General features: G+C 44.5%; 1 protein-coding gene across 1 annotated transcript in view; it reads left to right on the forward strand.

Annotated features, from left to right (window-relative positions):
• The first annotated feature begins 7432 nt into the window (after window positions 1-7432).
• LIN54 (lin-54 DREAM MuvB core complex component) overlaps window positions 7433-20673 on the forward strand; it is a 34334-nt gene continuing 21093 nt past the window's right edge. The window contains exons 1-2 of the mRNA XM_014950045.1: window positions 7433-7509; window positions 11918-12645. Of these exons, the coding sequence (XP_014805531.1) occupies window positions 11953-12645 (693 nt within the window). The 5' untranslated portion in view covers window positions 7433-7509; window positions 11918-11952. The remainder of the gene's footprint in view (window positions 7510-11917; window positions 12646-20673) is intronic.

The raw sequence follows: 20673 nt of genomic DNA on the forward strand, positions 1-20673 counted from the left end.
ACAGTGCTCCTGGTATCCCCACTGCAAGGCTCAGGAGAAACCTGGGATGAAAGCAGTGATGCTCTCTCAGGCTCTGCCCACCGTAGGGTGTTTTCCACACTTCTTACCTCACCCAGGTGGGAGGGTGTCCCTCTGCCTTCCCTGTGCTGCTGCACAGCCTCCGAGCGAGTTCAGCTGGACTGTATTCCAGGATAGTCTCAGCTGCTTTCTTCGTTGCTCTTCCTCTTTATTGAGGCATATGGGCAGTCAGAATGTGTTATTAATTATTTGTGGCCTTGAGTTTGAAGCACATCGTGTACTAATTATGTAATATTTGGTATAGAGGTTTTGAGTTGTGGAAAGCACCGTGGCGTTGAGAGCATGTGAAATCGTCCACTGGAACATAGTGTGAACAGGAGGAAAGCTCTTGGACTTAAGATTTCAAGTGAAGAAAGAAGAGATATTTAAATGACCTTTCATTAAGGTCGTCCTTCTGAACAGCTGCTTGAAATACGTGGCAGTTATCTAGAAATATATTTAATAGAATATAGAACATAGAAAAATAATTCAGGATGTTCTTTGCAATGTTTACATAAAGCTGCAAATAATGAGCAATGCCTTTTGTGGGGGGTTAGCTTATTCACAATAGTTCTTTGGGTTACTGGAGGCAAGAAGAGTAGCAGGTTATCATTGGGAATATTTCTTGTGTCGGGGGAATCATTTCATAAAATAAAATGCATTATACTTTTTTATATTCCCTAAGATGTTCAGTTCACAGATGTGTCAGCAAGTGGTGACTCTTGGTTGCATGCCTTGTACAGACTTGTGTCAACCTACAGAGAGATGGACGGCTGTATTGCTCTCTAGGCCAAGTGCTCTTAAAGGCTGGCTTGGAGAGCATGTTAGAAAATACAGCCCAGCTTGTGTAATGGGATAAAAAAGGTACTTTGTGCTTGATGCAATGTGGTAAGTTTCAAAAGTTTGTTGATTGTTCAGATCGTGTATCAAGATCTACGGGCTGCTGTTTGGATTGCTTATGCTTCTGTGATGTCCAAGCTGAGATAGTTTGTAACTGAATTCTCTGAAGGGTTCAGCTAAAATTCTCAAAAAGCTTTTACTGGTTTCAGATTGAGTATCTGCTAACCACAGGCAAATGTGAAATGTGGCAATGAAGAGTGCTATCAGATTTTATAGCCTTAGAGACATTGTTATCTCATATAGCTTTTATTTTAGGTTTTGAAAAGCAGTCAAAGCCCTTTATTTTTCAATCAAGTGTAAGGGAAAAGAATCTATGTCACAGGGGGGAAAAAACTCTAGTAACATAGATTAGGGGTTTGTGTTTTGATTTGTGCTTCAGCAACAAACTGTGTTTCCTTATCTGTTGCTTGGTCTGCTTGCACCTCTCTTCCCTTCCTGTGCTTCAGAGGTAGTGCTCTCTTACTTCACAGGCTGTTAGAAGCACATCTTCATGTCCTACAGAACTCATATGCCACAACGGCGGGATTCATAACGAGTGTGTAGGAGACAAACTCATGGTGGTTGGTTTGGGGTTCTTTTATTCGTAGCTCCTGGAGCTCCCAATGTGAAGCAGAAAAGGTTTCTTCATAGAATCATTGAGGTTGGAAGAGCCCCTTGGGATCATTGAGTCCAACCATCTCCCCTACTCTCCACAGTCCTCCCCTACACCATGTCCCTCAGCACTGCATCTAAACGGCCCTTAAACACATCCAGGGACGGTGACTCCACCCCCTCCCTGGGCAGCCTGTTCCAATGCCCGACCACTCTTTCTGTGAAAAATTCCTTCCTAATGTCCAGTCTAAACCTCCCCTGTTGGAGCTTGAAGCCGTTCCCTCTTGTTCTATTGTTAATTATGGGTGAGAAGAGACCAGCACCAACCTCTCTACAGTGTCCTTTCAAGTAGTTGTAGAGAGTGATGAGGTCTCCCCTCAGCCTCCTCTTCCTCATACTGAACAGCCCCAGCTCCTTCAGCTGCTCTTCATATGATTTGTCTTCTAGGCCCTTCACTAGTTTCGTTGCCCTCCTCTGCCCTCGCTCCAGCGCCTCGAGATCTCTCTTGTATTGAGGTGCCCAAAACTGGACACACACTCCAGGAGTGGCCTCACCAGTGCTGAGTACAGGGGCACAATCACCTCCCTACTTCTGCTGGTCACACTATTTCTAATACAAGCCAGAATGCCGTTGGCTTTCTTGGCCACCTGGGCACACTGTTTTTTCCCAGGCCTTATATTTGAGTAGCTTGGTTTACTCAGTTGCTTGGAAAACTGTTAAGCAGCGTGTGGCTTTCAGTACAGCCTGTAACTAGGCTTGCTCACTTCACAGTGTTGGAAAACATCAACGTTTTTCTTGCCTGAGAGAGAATGGGACTGCCAGAATAATCCATTGATTGGTGATGGGGATGCATAGCTTTGGAATGCGAGAGACTCGGCTTTCTCAAGTTCCAGGTCTGGATGTGGAGTGGTGGCTCCTTAACTCTTCCAACTTGTGTGTCCTTCCCCTTCACAAGCCGAACTTCCTCAATGGAACATGTTGCTGCCCACAGGAGAGTTACATCCTTTTGGACTCTGCTCTGTCTGCCGGATGAGTTCCAGAGACATACCCAGTCCCCATCTCCATGGTCTAGCAGGTGGTCTTCTGTTCTTCCTTTGAATTAACAGCAGTTTCTGCTATGGGCTCAAGAAGCCTATCTGAAGAAAGTTTTAGAAACTTCTTTAGATGACTCTGTTGTTCCTGTGAAAATTTTTTGGGGTCTTTTGGTTTTTTTTTTAATTTTTTTTTTATCAAAAAGTTCTCAGTGGTCTCAGGTCTGCCTACATGGTTTAATCTGCTCTGCCCCACAAATATTTGAATGAAACAGGAGGCACAGTCTGCAACCAAGTGAAAGCTTTCTGATTTAAAGTCTAGTCAATTGTTAATACTGTAGTGTATGGGCAGAGCTTTCCTGGCAGCTTTTGTAGTTTTGTACTTGCTTTCAGTAGTTGTTTATTTTTTTCCTAAATGTTACTCTCCCATTTATTTGGGAGAAAATGTGGCTATGCTCTGCTATAATACCATGAGTACTTGTTGCTGCTTTGCTGGTGAGGAAGATGGCTCTGCTCTTCCCTGGTAGCTTGTCTTCCATGCCTTTCCCTTTTCTTGTGCTTTGTAAGCACTTAAACAGCTACGCGTAGACCACAGTTAAAGACTGATCTGCATTAAAACTAACTGGGCTTTTGTTCTAGGTTGGAGTGAAGCTACACAAAAAGGCCTGAAATCTAGTGTTCTGCCACCACTGAAAGAATTGGTTGTGTGCTCTTCACCTTTCCTCTGTGCAGGGAGTAAAAAATGCCAAGCTGGGAGGGGAGAGTGGTTCCTGGGTTTTCCCAGCCCCCTGCCCCAGCTGGATTGCTGGCCATGGTGTGAGTCCTTGATGCTCTTCTGGTGCTCGTGGGCTCTGACCTGAGCTATCTCAGCACCCTGACCCACCAGAATTCCCTCACTACTTTGTGGAGTTTTCTTCCCGGGTTGAAGACCAGCGTTAGCGGCGTGGAGAAAGCAGGGCTGTCACAGCCCTCAGTTTGGTTTGGATGGCTAGCTTCAACCCAGCTTGGTTACTTCAGCTGGGCTGCTATGTAAATGTTTTCTAGAAGGAGGAAAAATGTTTGGATGAAAATGAATAGGCGGGTGCCAAAGGAGGACAGGAGAGCTTTGGCAGTAATGCTGGTTTAATATGCACAGGGAGTTGGAGTATAAGGAAAGTAATGCTGCTGATCTTGTGCACACAAGTGGTCAAAGTAGTAAAGGATACTATATGAAACAACAGTGCAGTAAAGATGTTTGTTACAGTAAATCCTAAAAAAAGTAGCAGGTTTTATTAATATATAATTAGAGTTTGTTGACAGATAAGGTTTTTTAGCCGTTGGTTTTCCTTTTAAAATTATGATGGAAGCTTAAATTACCCAGAACTAGGCAAGGGAAGGAGGATCTCCTCATAACTAGTATGTGGGCAAGTGGTTGGTTGGTTTGGTGGTGGGTTTTTTTTGCTCAATCTATTCCTGAAAAGAAGACAGCTAGATCCTCGATTATAAACATGGCCGTGGTGACGTGAGCTTAATCCTTCTTCCCATGGGGAAAAAAACCCACCAAAAAACCTTAACTGTGTAACATAAAATCTCTCATGTCCGTATCGCTTGATAACTGCTAAATTAGCAACTCCTGTGTGTTTGAAGTGTGTACCTTGCCCATTGCTGTGATACACTGCACACGGTTGTGTGTATGGTGCGTCACGTAGGGAGCGTTCACTTAACAGCACGTAGAGTAGTGGGAAGGGAACTGCATTGGTTGAGTGAATTATGGTTGCCTTGGGAACTATTATTTTGAATTTTTGCCTATAGACAGTTAAATTTGTGGTGAAGAACACCTGATATTTTCTTAGTATTCCTTGTAATCTATGAAAAAAGACTGGATACTTATGCTAGTTATGTATTCGGTGTTTGATAAGGACTAAGGTTGGGGTTTTTTTTTCTTGCAATAGTTTGTTATTGGTGTTGCATTTGATAAATGTAGAACCATGATCCTCTGGGAAGCACACAGACAAACTGCCTCCGTATCTTGTCTTCTGTACAGAATGGGAAAGAGAATGGAAATTATTTGGTCTGTGTTCCTTGTGCATATTTTTTTTACTATGCTAAAACAATTTGCTTTCACTCCGCTGTTACGTATGCAAACATGGTGAGTTTGCAATTTTAGATGATTAATTTTTCCGCTTACCTTTGTTAATGATAGCTTTCGTACAGATTAATCTCTTTTTCTTTGCTCCATGACATTTTTTAAGGCAAGCTCTAGCTCACTAAGCTTAAACAAAAGACTGTTTGTCAGCACTAAATGCCGTGCTGAGTGATTTTTGTAATTCTTTGCTTTACAGCGAAACAAACCTTTCAATTTTAGAGACAATGTAGAGTGTCAGAGCGTAAGAAAATGGGGAGTGCTTAAAATGAATGACACTATTTTACTGAAATGGTAGCAAAATTGAAAGATGGCAATTAATTAGGAGAATTGCAGTACAGGAAGTTCACCTACGTGCAGCTGTGGTGTTTCATTTGACAATATGCCAGCAGTATGGGACAGATCTTGGGCATACGTATGCTTCTGGGGAGGCTTTTCTAGCAAATGAGAGAAACCATGTTTGGCATCAGGACTTTTTTAAGGACTTTTTAAGTGACCTTCCAGGGGGCCTACGGGAAAGATGGGGAGGGACTCTCTATCAGGGAGTGTAGTAGTAGGGTGAGGGGTAACAGTTTTAAACTGAAAAAGGGTAAGTTTAGATCAGATATTGGGAAGAAATTCTTTCCTGTGAGGGTGGTGAGGCACTGGAACAGGTTGCCCATGAGAAATTGTGGATGACCCTTCCCTGGAGGGGTTCAAGGTCAGGCTGGATGGGGCTTTGAGTAATGTGGTCCAGTGAAAGGTGTCCCTGCTCATGGCAGGGGGGTTGGGACTAGATGATCTTGAAGGTCCCTTCCAACCCGAACCTTCTGCTGTTGATCCTTGTGAGTTTCAGTTGCCTGGAATAGTTGATGTGTGCTGGTATGTACTGAGCAAAAAGGGATGGGAGAGCACAGAACACAAGGAAATGGACTAGGGGGTAGTAGTGGGAGGGGGTAATAGCATGTTTTGGCATCTGAATGAAGTCACAGTTTGCCCGCAGGCAAGCTACTTATCTTCAGCTCAGTCCTTCTGCAAATAAATATATTCTGTACTTGTTAAGCGTTGTCATGTTTAAGGCTGGTAGAGCTGCTGTGATCTGCAGATAGAAGCATGTTTTCTGGTGAATCTCTGCAATGTAACTGAGCTATTTTTGCTTTTCTTTTGATGCTTGATTGGATGCAAAAATTAAGAAAGCCTATTTAGATTTCTAGACTAAGTTTAAAAAGTAATAGCGGCCAGAACCTTTTTCATTGCTGTCCAAATCTTGATAGTACTGCCCTGAAAGCATTGCAATTTATGTCTGGTTTTCATCTCTGCATTCTTTTAACTTTGAAAAGAATCATATGATTGCATAAGACACGTAAGAAATTATGGGTTTTAGGACACAATGCTTTTCTGTGTCATATTAGCATACTTTTGGAAATGAAACACCCCACTGAAATGGGTGTGTGCGGTTTCCTTTCAGTTGTTATGAGCTTCACGTATTGTGCCTTTTTACTGGGCAGCACTGCTGAAGTACATATGTAATCACAGAATGACATGGGGTTGGAAGGGACCTCTGGAGATCATCCAGTCCAACCCCCTGCCAGAGCAGGGCCACCCAGAGCAGGTCCCACAGGAACGTGTCCAGGTGGGTTTGAATGTCTCCAGAGAAGGAGACTCCACCACCTCCCTGGGCAGCCTCTGCCAGGGCTCTGCCACCCTCACAGCAAAGAAGTTCCTCCTCGTCTTTAGGTGGAACTTCTTATGGTCAAGTTTGTGCCCATTTCCTCTTGTCCTGTCCCTGGGCACCACTGAAAAAAGACCAGCCCCATCCTCCTGACACCCTCCCTTGAAGTATTTATGAGCCTTGATCAGATCCCCCCTCAGCCTTCTCTTCTCCAGACTCCAAAGACCCAAGTCCCTCAGCCTCTCCTCCTAAGGGAGATGCTCCAGGCCCCTCATCCTCTTTGTAGCCCTCTGCTGTCCCCTCTCCAGCAGTTCCCTGTCCTTCTGGAACTGGGGAGCCCAGAACTGGTCCCAGTGCTCCAGATGGGGCCTCCCCAGGGCAGAGCAGAGGGGCAGGATGACCTCCCTCCACCTGCTGCTCACACTCTTCCTGATGCCCCCCAGGATGCCCTTGGCCTTCTTGGCCACCAGGGCCCATTGCTGGCTCCTGGGCATCCTGTTGTCCCCCAGGACTCGCAGGTCTTTCTCCTCAGAGCTGCTCTCCAGCAGGTCCCCCCCAACCTGTCCTGGTGTAGGGGGTTCTTCCTCCCCAGGTGCAGCACCCTACACTTGCCCTTGTTGAAGTTCATCAGGTTCCTCTCTGCCCAACTCTCCAGCCTCTCCAGGTCTCACTGTATGGTGGCACAGCCTCCTGGTGTGTCAACCACCCCTCCCAGTTTTGTGTTATCAGCAAACTTGCTGAAGGTACATTCCATCCCTTCATCCAGGTCACTGATGAATATATTGAAGAGGACCCAGTCCTGACCCCTGGGGAACCCCAGGATTAATGCACTGCATAATCATTGTGCTTCCTGATTTGCAAAGTCTCAATAAAACTGGTAGGTTACAGTTCTCTGGCAATTAACCTTTGCTCATAAATACACTGCTAAAATGCGCTCTCACCGAAGCTGCTGGCAGGGAGCCTCATCTTAAAAGGTGCCCAATATGATAACGCCTGGTAAAAGTCTACGGGGAACTCGCTATCAAGCCTGTGGTGGCAGCTTTCATGCTGCTTGTTTGTAAGAGTGTTGAAGACATTCAAGAGGCTTCTGGAAACAAAGCAAGACCTTTATTTCAAGCTATATTTAAAAGATCTGTGTTTCCTGGGCCTAGTGACAGGTACTCTTCACATTTGTTGTTTTGTGATTTTTTTTCAGTCAAGTTAAGTTTACTACATATATATCCATTTTAACTTCAGATTCTTAATGCTTTAATTTTGGCCTCCTAAACACACCAGGAAATAAAATAATTTGAAGTTATTTTAGGGGTTATTTCTTTTGGTATCACCACAAAATTTGCATGGAACATAAGGTTAGAAAGGCTTCATTAAGTGTCAAGGCCCTGGAATCCTCAAACCTATTAGTTTGTTCATGGCAGTGAATACCTTCAGAATGGGTTTAAGAATCAGAAGAACACCTGTGCAGTTTTGTTTTCCAGCTTTTGTGCTACTGTATGTGATGAAAATAACTGAAAATGGCCTGCAAAGGGAGGGAAGGGTGAAAGGAAATGTTCTGATTTTTGGTTTCTATTTTATTTTTAGTTTGTATGAAACTGCTTGAAAGTAGCACATTTGTTTCCAGTTACAGAAAGCAAACCCAGCTGCTTTGAAGTGTTCTGCTGCAATGAATGCCATTGCCAGTTCTTTCCTGGAAAGGTGCTTTAAATGAGGTGTGTGCTAAACAAGCAGTGTTTAAGGCTGACTGTGCAATGATTCCCTTCAACACTCCTTTTTAAGAGAAAAAGAGGATGTACAGATGCGTATGGAATATCTTTCTGTGGTCGACAATGTGAATTTGTTGGCAATCAGAGCATAAATGGCTATCCTAATTGCTACATTGCTACGTTTCTGGCTTCTTAGCCTGTATGTGTCAGTTATTTGAAAAATATACTCCTATCGATGTTCTTTTAGTTCTGCACTGTTAGATCTGCGGGCAGCGTTTGCGTCACATTAATGCCTTTGCTCTTCACTGCACTCTGTGATTTCCTTTGCGCCGGTGAGGATTAGACCCTTTAAAGGGCACTAAATAGTTCTCAAGAAGCAGATTTATCATCAGCTTTCTGATCCTTGTCCATCTTCAGAACAACGTGAAAGTCTAAGTTTTTGGCTTGCTGTGAGTCACGAATAGCAAACGCTGAAAGTGTTGACTGATGATTGAGATATATATGCAAATTTGAAATGCAGACTAATATTAGTCAAATGGTATAGTTTTGCCCTCTTCTCAAGGGACATTTAACATGAGAGCTAGGAACCCGTTCTGAGCCATGCATGGAAAAGTAATTTGACCTTTAAGTGGTTTAGTTTTCTAGATACTAATGATTTTGGGTGACTGCTTGGCATTTTATTTTTATTTTTTTTTCAGTAATGCTACTCAGTACCTCACAATGGTTAGAATGTTCTTCCATACTAATCTTGTTTTGTAATCCATAGTTACATTTGGCAATGGAGTGTTTTCTTCTTGTGGTGAAAAGGTGGTGGCCAATCCAGAGTTAGATATCTGCGTGTTTTAAAATGCTGGTTTTCTAGCAAGCAATGCACTCGCGTGCATGTGTAATATCATTCAACCATTTACCCTTTGTGTGACACGCTGCTTTCATCCAAAACTTAGTTGTGGTTTTTTTCCCCTCTTTCTCTCTAGCTTCTGTTTTGCCGAAACATTCTCTGTGACTCATGGGGATTTTTAGTTATGTGCTATACCTAAGGACTTTGTTAGTTTGATTGTAAAAGTTGCTTTTAGTACTTGGTGTGTTAATCTGATTTCTGTGGTAGCATGCTGTGATCCCTTGTACGTGAGAATTAATTCTGATGTGAAGAAAACAGCTACAGGTCATAGAATAGCTGAGTCTTAAAGTATATTTGTAACGGTGGTTGTGGTGAAGGAAGAAGATGCGCTCGTGTTGCGTGCATCGATTCTAGAGCTTTGGGTAGGATCAACTAAAGGTAGCATAAGCAAATGGTAAGAATGAAGAATATAAATAACTGTTGAACTGTATAAATAATCAAATATCTGTAAATACTTTATGGTCATACTGTTAAAATACTAAGAATGACCTTTGTTTTAGGGAATAGCATGTACAAATGCAAACCAAAAGCAAGTAATTTAAAATTATTTGTCATTACTGAATCTGGTAAATTTTCCACTGTCTGATTTAGATGATTTTCAAACTTGGAGGCAACTATTATTTGGGTTGCAGTTGACCCTAGGAGTCTGACTTTTGGATCCAAGCCCCTTGTGCTTGTCGGTGTAGAACAGGAGGGCTGGGGGTGGTGTGTGTCTGAAATAGTTCCACGTTGTAAGATCTAAGACCCAAGCCCATGCAGGTTGATGAGGAGATGATCAAGCAATCCAGCTCAGGAGGAGAGCTAGTGGCCGCATTATTTGCTGAAACAGTCTGCTTTTGCTATTCCTATTCTTGTGTAATCTTGTATGCAGGTAACCAATTTCACGTTAAGACATTAATGCAATTCTGTTACTAATGTGTCCTTAAGAGTAAGCTGTTTTGTTTGGTGCTGGTTACCAGGGCTGGCATCACTGCAAGCTGTACTAGCATTACTTTGGGAGAAATGCTTTCCGAAGTGGGTATTTCTGGCAGTGACATCAGATAACATTGGATCTTTAAATACCTGCCAATAAGTGAGCTGGGTGTGAGTTTGACTGTCGGTCATCTGAACAGATTCTTTCATGGCTCAGACTTCTTGTGTATCGTGGTGGTTTGACATGGCTTGTGCTCTGGAGGTGAGGGCAATCAGGATGGCACCCTTCACCATCAGGGAGGCCATGGACTGCTCCAGCCTCCTGAGCTAGGAATGGAAACTAGGTAGATGATAGCAGGGCTTTTTCCCCATCCTCCTCCTTCATGCATGAAATACAGCTGTCCTGTAGTTAGCTGCTGTGCAAGGTGGAACCATGATGACTCCAGAGGAATCAGTGTCACCTCAGCATTTGGTCACTGTTTTCAGTGGCACAGTTCCTTAATTACGAATGTCACTTAGTACAGGTCATATAATGGTTCATCATCTTGTTCCAACCCCCTGTGGTGGGCAGGGACACCTACCAAAGGACCAGGTTGCTCAGAGCCCACCCAGCTCTGCTTTTCCTAGCACATAGGAAATGGAATTTGCAAGGACCCCGTCCCCTTGAGTTTATAATGAGTACTCGAGGTGTATACACGTCCCCACGCAGAGTCCTGGCCCCTCCAGTGCCCAAGCAATCCAATGGGGTCAGCAAGTGGGGAAAATGCCTTTTGAAACCCACCTGTTTCCAGCCTCTGACAGTGATACAGTTTTAAGTGGGAATGGGACCATTTCCAGCAACGTCTTTAAGGTTTCTCTTAAAGTGGGAAGTGACTCTGGCTTTGAATCTGTAGGCTTTTTTAATATAAATTGGTCACTCTTACTAGTAAACTTAAGTTGTTGTGTTTTTTTCAAACGAGGGTATTTGGTTTGTGTGTATTGAGGAAAAAATTGAGCTGCACTTTTCACCAGCATAGAGGAGTTATCATTCATCTTGGAAGGGCAGGACTTTGGCTTGGTCCTGGGGTAGGGAGGCTGTTGATTGAGCTTGTGGGATTGTTAAAGCCCATCACTAGACAAATGTTCATTTTTTCCTGAGATTTCCAAAATGAGAATTTGGCAAAAATGAACCTGTTGCATCTGCTCTGGATAGCAAGTCTCTTGAGGCAAGATAAGGGGCTAATCAATGTTGACATGTATGAGAAAAGCCATTATCGTATGTTGGGTTTTTAAAGCGGTTTAACTCTTGCTTTATATTTCAGTAATCTTACATGTCTGTGAACAAGGTGCTCGTATCTTGGGGGGGGAACACAATTTCTTTGTGTGCTGTGCGAACTGGTAATCCATAGCAAGTCAGTGCCTTAATTTGATTTCAGTGCATGATGCCAAAGAGGTTTGATATAAATTCTTACTGAGAGTAAATTCAGCTTAATGTGTTATCTTTTGGTAACTATTTTTTCTTATCCCTCCTGTGCACGTGCAATACCTTCAGTCTGAAAAAAAAAACTTCTGCAACTATATTTTCTTCTTTGGTAATGTTAATGGAAAACAAATCGTACGAGGAGCGATTGAAGGAGCTGGACCGTTTAGTTTGAGGAAGAGGAGGCTGAGGGGAGACCTCATCACTCTCTACAACTACTTGAAAGGACACTGTAGAGAGGTTGGTGCTGGTCTCTTCTCACAGGTAATTAGTGATAGAACAAGAGGGAATGGATTCAAGCTGCAACAGGGTAGGTTTAGACTGGACATTAGGAAGAAATTCTTCACAGAAAGAGTGGTCAGACACTGGAACAGGCTGCCCAGGGAGGTGATTGAGTTGCCATCCTTGGATGAGTTTAAGAGTCGTTTAGATGTGGTACTGAGGGATATGGTGTAGGGGAGAACTTTGTAGAGTAGGGTAGATGGTTGGACTCGATGATCCCAAGGGTCTCTTCCAACCTAGACGGTTCTATAATCAGAAAGCTTTGATAATGTATGTTTTCTGAAAGCTAATAACGTTTTAAAATGTTGTTGCAGTACCTGTTCCAGTCAGCACTGCCACAACTGCTACAATGGAGGTGGTTTCAGCAGAAGTCAACAGCCTGCTCCCTGAGGAGATAATGGACACTGGTATAACTCTGGTGGAAGACGACAGCATAGAGGCAGTTATCGTGTCGTCCCCCATGGCAGATTCTATTCCGATGGAAACAGAACTGGAAGAAATAGTAAACATAAGCTCCACCAGTGACTCCTCAGCTACTACTACGGCCGTAGTCACCACAGAACCAGTCACTGCACCCAGCAATCACTCGGGGGACGTGACGGTGAACACCACAACTCCAAAAACTGATGTGAATGCAGTAGTAAAGCCTACGTTTCCAAGCGGTCTCCATAAACTCGGTGCTCAGACCCCTGTCACTATATCAGCCAATCAAATTATTCTGAACAAGACCGCCGATATTAAAATAGGGAATCAGAGTATTAAACCGGATGGGCAAAAGCTAATTGTGACAACTTTGGGCAAGACTGGCCAGCCTATTGTTTTAGCATTGCCCCACAGCCAACTCCCGCAAGCGCAGAAGGCGACATCCCAGGCCCCAGGTCGAGACTCCAAGGTACAAGGCCAGCAGATCAAAGTTGTCATTGGAGGTCGGTCAGAAGTGAAACCTGTTGTGGGTGTCTCAGCTTTGACGCAAGGAAATCAGCTGATAAACACTGCGGCCCAGCCTTCTGTTTTGCAGACCCAGCAATTAAAAACAGTACAGGTAAAGTGAGTTATGCTGATGAAACATCTTAAAAACAATTTTGTTGCTGCAACTGTTATCCATTTCCTTCACTGACTGACACACAGTTATTTTCAGCCTTTGCATTTATTCCTTGTATTAAAAAATATAATGTTGCTCTTAGCCCATGCTTTCATCTGTGGATGCATTTACCATTTTATGCCCTTTTCCCTCTAGCTACTGTCTAGAAACTTAAGATTTGCCTCAGAGAAAGTGAGCTATTAAAATTCATTAAATTAAAGAGAATTTTCCCATTATTTTCATTCTATAAAAATAAATTCTACGTGCTTTCAGGAAGACTGGATTGAATCTATATGCCTCTTGTTCTTTATTCAAAGTGTATATTGCCTTACTCCTTTATGAAAGAGTAGTTTCTGCCTATTATCTTTAGGTTTTTTTAATAAAATCTCTGGAAAAAAAAAACCTTCCAGCATTTGAAAAAGAACAAAAAGGTATATATTGTCTGATTCAAACTTAGTTAAGCTTGTTAATAGACATTGATAGACGAGATGCTATCGTAAGGTGGATGCTTCAAGATCTTGTTCCTGATCTCTGGCATGGACCTTGAGATATTTGAAACCCCAGAGAATCTGCTGGCATCTGAAAATGTGTTGAAAACACTTGGGTTATGACCCTAAAGGTCTGATTTTCATCTGGTATATGGCAGAACTAAATGCAAGCGACTTTGTTCTAGTTGGCAGTGAGACAGAAATAAGACCTTATGAAAGTGAAGGAGAAGTAGAGCTCAATGCAGGTTATGATGGAAAAATATTTATTTTACAGTCTGAATGAAATGAGAAATTAAGTATGCTAATAAATGTGATTTGCTGCACATGAAAAATGACAAACTATTAAGCATGTTATTAGCTGAATAGTAAGTTCCCCAACTAGTATTTCAAGGCAAGCAAAGGGGAACAACTCTCAAGATGGTTTGTTTTAAAGCTGCAGATGATCCCTGCACTGATTTTTGCTTTCTTCTTTCTCCTTTTTTGTTGCTACGTCATATCTGTGTACAACATGTTTAATAATGTCTGTTCGAAGCATATCAGTTTTCTTAAGTTACTTTTTATTTTTGTACCTTGATTATTAATGATATGGTTGTCATAGCTTTTAAAAAAAGCCTCTGCTCTTGACTAAATAGGAACATTTAAGAGTGGATCAGTTCCTGTTACTTGGCTTCAGTTACTTGCTGCCAAGTGACAGATACTGGAAACTGAGGAGAATGACTTAGCTGGGACGTGCTCTTGCTTGTGTGAGATGACCTGTGCCATCAGTGACTGAAATACAGCGACTTGACAATTGACCTCTGCCGTTTGTCACTAGGAATTCTACAGGTTCCTTAATGGAAGCTGTTACAAATGGACTTGCAGCCATTTGTAATTCTATTTAATTGCAGTTTGAGTAAATTGTCCTGCTTTAGCAGGGGAGTTGGACTAGATGATCTCTAGGGGTCCCTTCCAACTCCGCCAATTCTGTGAAATTTGTTTTGTTGTGGTCTCTTTTTATTAAACTTTTGCTTCCAGTTGCAAAATAGATTGAATTGTTAACACCTGGCATTCCTTTTTTCCTATAAGGAGAGGAGGAAGTAGAAATGAAAAGCAAGAAGGCAATGGTCAGTTGGCTAGAAGTACCTGATACTGCAAGGAAGATGGCTACATTAGCACTTCACAGACATTGCTTTTCCCTCTACTAAAGTATCAGAGGGATATATGAAGCTAGGTGAGAGATTGGATGTGATTGGCTGTGGACTTACTGGAATGGGTCCACGGGAGGGCCACAAAGATGACCAGAGGGCTGGAGAACCTCTGCTGTGAAGACAGGCTGAGAGAGCTGGGGTTGTTCAGCCTGGAGAAGAGAAGGCTCCGGGGAGACCTTGTAGCAGCCTTCCAGTACTTAAAGGGGGCTTAGAAGAAAGCTGGAGAGGGAGTTTTTACAAGGGCGTGTAGAGAAGGGACCCTCTTCAAACTAGAAGAGGGTAGATTTAGATGAGATATCAGGAAGAAATTTTTCACTTTGAGGGTGGCAAGGCCCCATCCCTGGAAGTATTCAAGACTAGGCTGGATGAGGCTTTGAGCATCTAGAGGGAGATGTGCCTGCCCATGGCAGGGGGTATGAACTAAATGACCTTTAAGGTCCCTTCCAACCTAAGCCATTCTATGATTCATGGTCTCCCTATCGTGAATGACAGGAGAAGTAACTCACCCATTGAGTCCCTGGCTTAGCAAATGAAGTCATGTGTTTACCCCATCATCTTGAACAAGCTTCTTAACCTTTTGGTGAGTGGAAAAGGAAGCTGTGAATTCCTCCCTGCCTCCCATGGGTCTTGTGTAAACTCGTCTCTGAATTGTCTGTGAATTGGGTATTTCAGATGCAAGGCAGCACAGCAGTTCAACTTGGTGCTGAAAAGTGAATTGGTAAAAGATTAGATGACAAAGAGCTCTCTTCAGGTCTCCTTACATCCTCGCTGTTGTAGGGGCTTTGCAGGTCATTAGAGAAACTCAATTAGCTTTTCTAGAATTGTGACATTTGAAATCTTAGCACTTGAAAAGGCATAGTTGATAGAGTTGAGCAAAATGTTCCTTGGAACCTGGCTCCCTCTCTGGTTACACTTACAAGGAGAGGCTGAGAGACTTGGGTCTTTTGAGTCTGGAGAAGAGAAGGCTGAGGGGGAATCTGATCAAGGCTTAGAAATACTTCAAGGGAGGGTGTCAGGAGGATGGGGCTGGTCTTTTTTCAGTGGTGCCCAGGGACAGGACAAGGGGAAATGGGCACAAACTTGAATGTAAGAAGCTCCACCTAAAGATGAGGAGGAACTTCTTTGCTGTGAGGGTGGCAGAGCCCTGGCAGAGGCTGCCCAGGGAGGTGGTGGAGTCTCCTTCTCTGGAGACATTCAAACCCACCTGGACATGTTCCTGTGGGACCTGCTCTGGGTGGCCCTGCTCTGGCAGGGGGTTGGACTCCAGAGGTCCTTTCCAATCCCATGTGATTCTGTGAGAGTTATGAGGCTGTGAGGTGTAAAATGTGGCAGAACCTGGGGCTTCATCTATATCTTCAGGGTTACTACTGTCCCTTGGCAGCTTGTCCTGATTTAGTTGAAACCATTGCCCTGGATGTATGGACAAAACTTCTGGACAAGTGCATCTGCTTCCAGCCTGTGGCTCCTGCCTGCGTGCGGGCTTAAAACCAATGCTGTGCCTGCTGGTGTACTTCTTTAATCCAAGTGCATTAAGCAGGAGTTTGGCCCTGCAGATGACTCTCAACCAGATGTCCAGACCCATCGTGGTTCCTGATTTTTCATCTTATGGCAAATAGATATTACATAGGGTGGGCAAGCTGCCATGAGCTCAACTCGGGAGTGGATTTATAGTATGTCAGCTCCTCTGTGGTAGCTGACTATGTGGGTATTCAGTCCAGCAGTAAATGTGAGGTATGAATGTGCCTTTTTCTGTGTTAATAGAATGTGGTTTGACAGCTGAAAACAAAGTCTGGCTGTAGAAACTTGCTCGTTCCTTTTGTTTAATGGAGAACGCTTAGGAAGACACAAAGTGACCCTTTAAATAAAGATGCTTGCAAATAAATCTCTTTAATTCTCAAGGGGGAAGAAGGTTGGTGGTGTGTGCTTATAAATATAGTTATTTTCTTATGGAAGAGCTTGTTGCCCCAGGAAACATTTTTGGAGTCTCGTTTGAAGTGACTTGCAGAGAGCACGCTTGGCTTGCACAGGTAGGGGAATGATATTAAACTGCTGGAGATCAGCGCAGGCAATGGCAGAGGGCTCCAGAGAACGTGCTCTTTCTGAAGCATCAAAGGGGCAGTCTGTCATCTTGATTATTCCTCTGGCTTCTTCAGTCTCTACTGCAATGGCCAGGGAGTCTCCAGCTGATGCCTAGAAGGCTCTCACAGCTCACTGGGGTTATCAGCTCCAGTGGCAAAAACCTCAGCAGGGCTCACAAGGGAGGGCAGGAGTGCACTGCCTGCATCTGGGGGCCAAGGGCTGCTCCTCGCCTATACCCAACCACATCCGAGGTTTGCCGTGTTTCCTAAGCCCTGAAGGGGCTTGTTTGCTAAACCTCATTCTTAATAGACAAACAGTTCACCCAAAAAGCATGGGGGGGATTTATCTGAGGAGGATATTGCAAGTTGAGCCTGAGGGAAGCAGGGCTATTTGTGTTGACCAGCTATCAGTTTGGGATTTTTGCTTTTTTTGTTGGTTTTTTTTTTTTTGAAAAAACAAAACTAGTGAAGGGCCTAGAAGACAAATCATATGAAGAGCGGCTGAAGGAGCTGGGGCTGTTTAGTATGAGGAAGAGGAGGCTGAGGGGAGACCTCATCACTCTCTACAACTTCGTGAAAGGACACTGTAGAGAGGTTGGTGCTGGTCTCTTCTCACAGGTAATAAACAATAGAACGAGAGGGAACGGCTTCAAGCTCCAACAGGGCAGGTTTAGATTGAACATTAGGAAGGAATTTTTCACCCAAAGAGTGGTCGGGCATTGGAACAGGCTGCCCAGGGAGGGTGTGGAGTCACCATCCCTGGCTGTGTTTAAGGGCCGTTTAGATGCAGTGCTGAGGGACATGGTGTAGGGGAGGACTTTGTAGAGCAGGGGAGATGGTTGGACTCGATGATCCCAAGGGTCTCTTCCAACCTCAATGATTCTATGATTTCACGTTAACAGGTAGCTAGTATTTTACACGTATTCATGTTAGTCATCTAAGCACACTTATTGACTGTTACTGGGAAATAATTGCTGCTGTTCAGCGCTGGCTGTTGGATGTTGATCGTGTTCTGAGCCAGACTTTGCCCTTGCTTCAGAGAGTAAAAGCAATAGCAGTCGAGTTACAGTAATACAATAATTATGGCAGGGTAAGATTAATTTCAGCAGAGCACAAATCTCAAACCGAGCAGGTGAAATGGGGGGTATTTATCAGAAATTAAAATGTGTGGAAATTTACCAAAAGGATTACTGGTAAAATATCTGCTCATCTATCATCTGTGTATGCGCCAAGAGAACTGCATCCTTGAAAAGGTAAAATGGCTTCAAGTTAAATTTCTAAACTGGACTGTGAATCAAGTTTTTAAGTAATATCTTTCCAAAAAGAGTGTTTTGGTTTTTTTTCTTCTTCTCAGTTTCATTTTAAGCCTTGACTGTTGTGTGGCACCTCCAGAGCAGTTAGTAAGGGCTGGGTGCAGCATACTGGGACAAATGGCTTTAACCTGCCAGTGGGCTGAGGTGGAGGTTTCATGGGGAGAACGCTTCTACTGGAACTGTGGAGCAACACATGGCTTCCTTTAAAGGTCTCTAAAGGTCTTTTTTTTGATTCTGCCTGATGTCGGAGCTGCTCGTTGCTGGTGTCCCTTGGCCAGGCACAGCTTGGGCATGGAGAGGTGGTGTAAGTAAGTTCACAGATGACACCAAGCTGGGTGGCAGTGTTGATCTGCTGGAGGGTAGAGAGGCTCTGCAGAGAGATCTCGACAGGCTGGATCGATGGGCCAAGACCAATGGGATGAGGTTCAACAAGGCCAAGTGCCGGGTCCTGCCCTTGGGTCCCACCAACCCCCTGCAGCGCTCCAGGCTGGGGGCAGAGTGGCTGGAGCTGCCGGGCAGAAAAGGCCCTGGGGGTGTTGGTGGACAGTGGGCTGAACAGGAGCCAGCAGTGTGCCCAGGTGGCCAAGAAGGCCACCAGCATCCTGGCCTGTATCAGGAACAGCGTGGCGAGTAGGGCCCGAGAGGTGATTGTCCCCCTGTACTTGGCACTGGTGAGGCCTCACCTTGAGTACTGTGTCCAGTTTTGGGCCCCCTACCACAAGAGGGACATTGAGGGGCTGGAGCGGGTCCAGAGAAGGGTGACAAAGCTGGTGAGGGGTCTGGAGAATAAGTCTTATGAGGAGAGGCTGAGGGAACTGGGGTTGTTCAGTCTGGGGAAGAGGAGGCTGAGGGGAGACCTTATTGCTCTCTACAACTCCCTGAAAGGAGGGTGTAGAGAGACTCTTTTCTCAAGTCTCAGGCGACAGGACAAGAGGAAATGGCCTCAAGTTGCCCCAGGGGAGGTTCAGGCTGGATATTAGGAAAAATTTTTTCACGGAAAGGGTTATCAGGCATTGGAATGGGCTGCCCAGGGAGGTGGTTGAGGCCCCATCCCTGGAGGTGTTCAAAAGACGGGTTGATGTAGTGCTGGGAGGTATGGTTTAGTGATGATGTTCCTTGTTTGTTGTGTGGGTGTCTATTTTTGTCAGTTGGGTTGACGGTTGGACAAGATGATCTTTAAGGTCCCTTCCAACCTAGAAGATTCTGTGATTCTGTGTATTCCTTCCATGGAGGCTGGAGGGCTCCAGTGCCATAGCAGGGGGGAGCTCCAGCTTCCCCAGCCACGCTGTGTGTGTGCTGCTGGGGGCTGAAACAGCCTCACACCTGCTCTTTGTGGGGCAGCAGGGGAATTTATGTGCCACTGAATACCTGGAATGTTTTGGTGTTACTCTACTGCAAAGGTGTTTTCAGTCAGCAAATTATATATTGTGTCCAGTTCTGGGCACCTCAATCCAAGAGAGATCTCGAGGTGCTGGAGCGAGGGCAGAGGAGGGCAACAAAACTGGTGAAGGGCCTAGAAGACAAATCACATGAAGAGCGGCTGAAGGAGCTGGGGCTGTTTAGTATGAGGAAGAGGAGGCTGAGGGGAGACCTCATCACTCTCTACAACTACTTGAAAGGACACTGTAGAGAGGTTGGTGCTGGTCTCTTCTCACAGGTAATTAGTGACAGAACAAGAGGGAACGGCTTCAAGCTCCAACAGGGGAGGTTTAGATTGAACATTAGGAAAGAATTTTTCACCAGTCACCATCCCTGGATGTGTTTAAGGGACATTTAGATGGGGTATTGAGGGACATGGTGTAGGGGAGGACTTTGTAGAGTAGGGGAGATGGTTGGACTCGATGATCCCAAGGGTCTCTTCCAACCTCAATGATTCTATGATTCTATGAAAGGGTAACATCCAGCCCACTCAATTGCTTCATTTAAGCACTGGCAACGTTCTCAGGCTGTTAAAAGTAGCTGTCAGCTCTGTATCTTTACAAATCAGTGAGATTTCTCCAGTTACCTACTGGAGTAACAGAGGTGGTTCTGTGTCTTTGGGAGGTGGGTCCCCACATGGATGCCAACGCTGTGTGTCTCTGATGCGGCTGGAGTTGGTGGCTGGTGCCCATGGGATGTGGCTGGGCACGTGTGGATGGGTGGTTAAGTGTAAGGGCTTCAGTAATGCCTTCCAGTGTGCTCACTCGGGCTCAGGGGAGATCCTGGAGATAGTCCACACCTGCAGCAGCCTCTGCAGTGGACAGGTTAAAACAGTCTTTGAAAGAAATCATCCTCTCAACTGAACTGTTCACCAGCTGGATTCTGGTGTATAGAAACTATGAGGATAAATGCATCTGATAGTTAACTTCCATTAGCATGGAAGAGGGGAAAAAGTCTGAGGGGAGACCTTATTGCTCTCTACAACTCCCTGAAAGGAGGGTGTAGAGAGATGGGGGTCGGTCTCTTTTCTCAAGTCACAGGCGACAGGACAAGAGGAAATGGCCTCAAGTTGTGCCAGGGGAGGTTCAGGCTGGATATTAGGAAACATTTTTTCACTGAAAGGGTTCTCAGGCATTGGAATGGGCTGCCCAGGGAGGTGGTTGAGGCCCCATCCCTGGAGGTGTTCAAAAGACGGGTTGATGTAGTGCTGGGAGGTCTGGTTTAGTGATGATGCTCCTTGTTTGTTGTGTGGGTGTCTATTTTTGTCAGTTAGGTTGACGGTTGGACAAGATGATCTTTAAAGGTCCCTTCCAACCTAGAAGAAGATTCTGTGAAAGTCTTATTAAAGATTTAATTATTTTTTTTATTTGAAGACTCTAAAACCTCACTTATAAAAATGTCAAGCTGAAGCATTCTGTCTCATTGAATTGCACGTGCGTATTCCCGGTCCAGCTGTGTTTCAGGAGACTGCATCACGGAAGGAAACCCCCCCCCCCCCCCCCCC

The sequence above is a fragment of the Calidris pugnax genome, unplaced genomic scaffold, assembly GCF_001431845.1.
Source record: "Calidris pugnax isolate Ruff unplaced genomic scaffold, ASM143184v1 scaffold42, whole genome shotgun sequence".
NCBI lineage: Eukaryota > Metazoa > Chordata > Aves > Charadriiformes > Scolopacidae > Calidris > Calidris pugnax.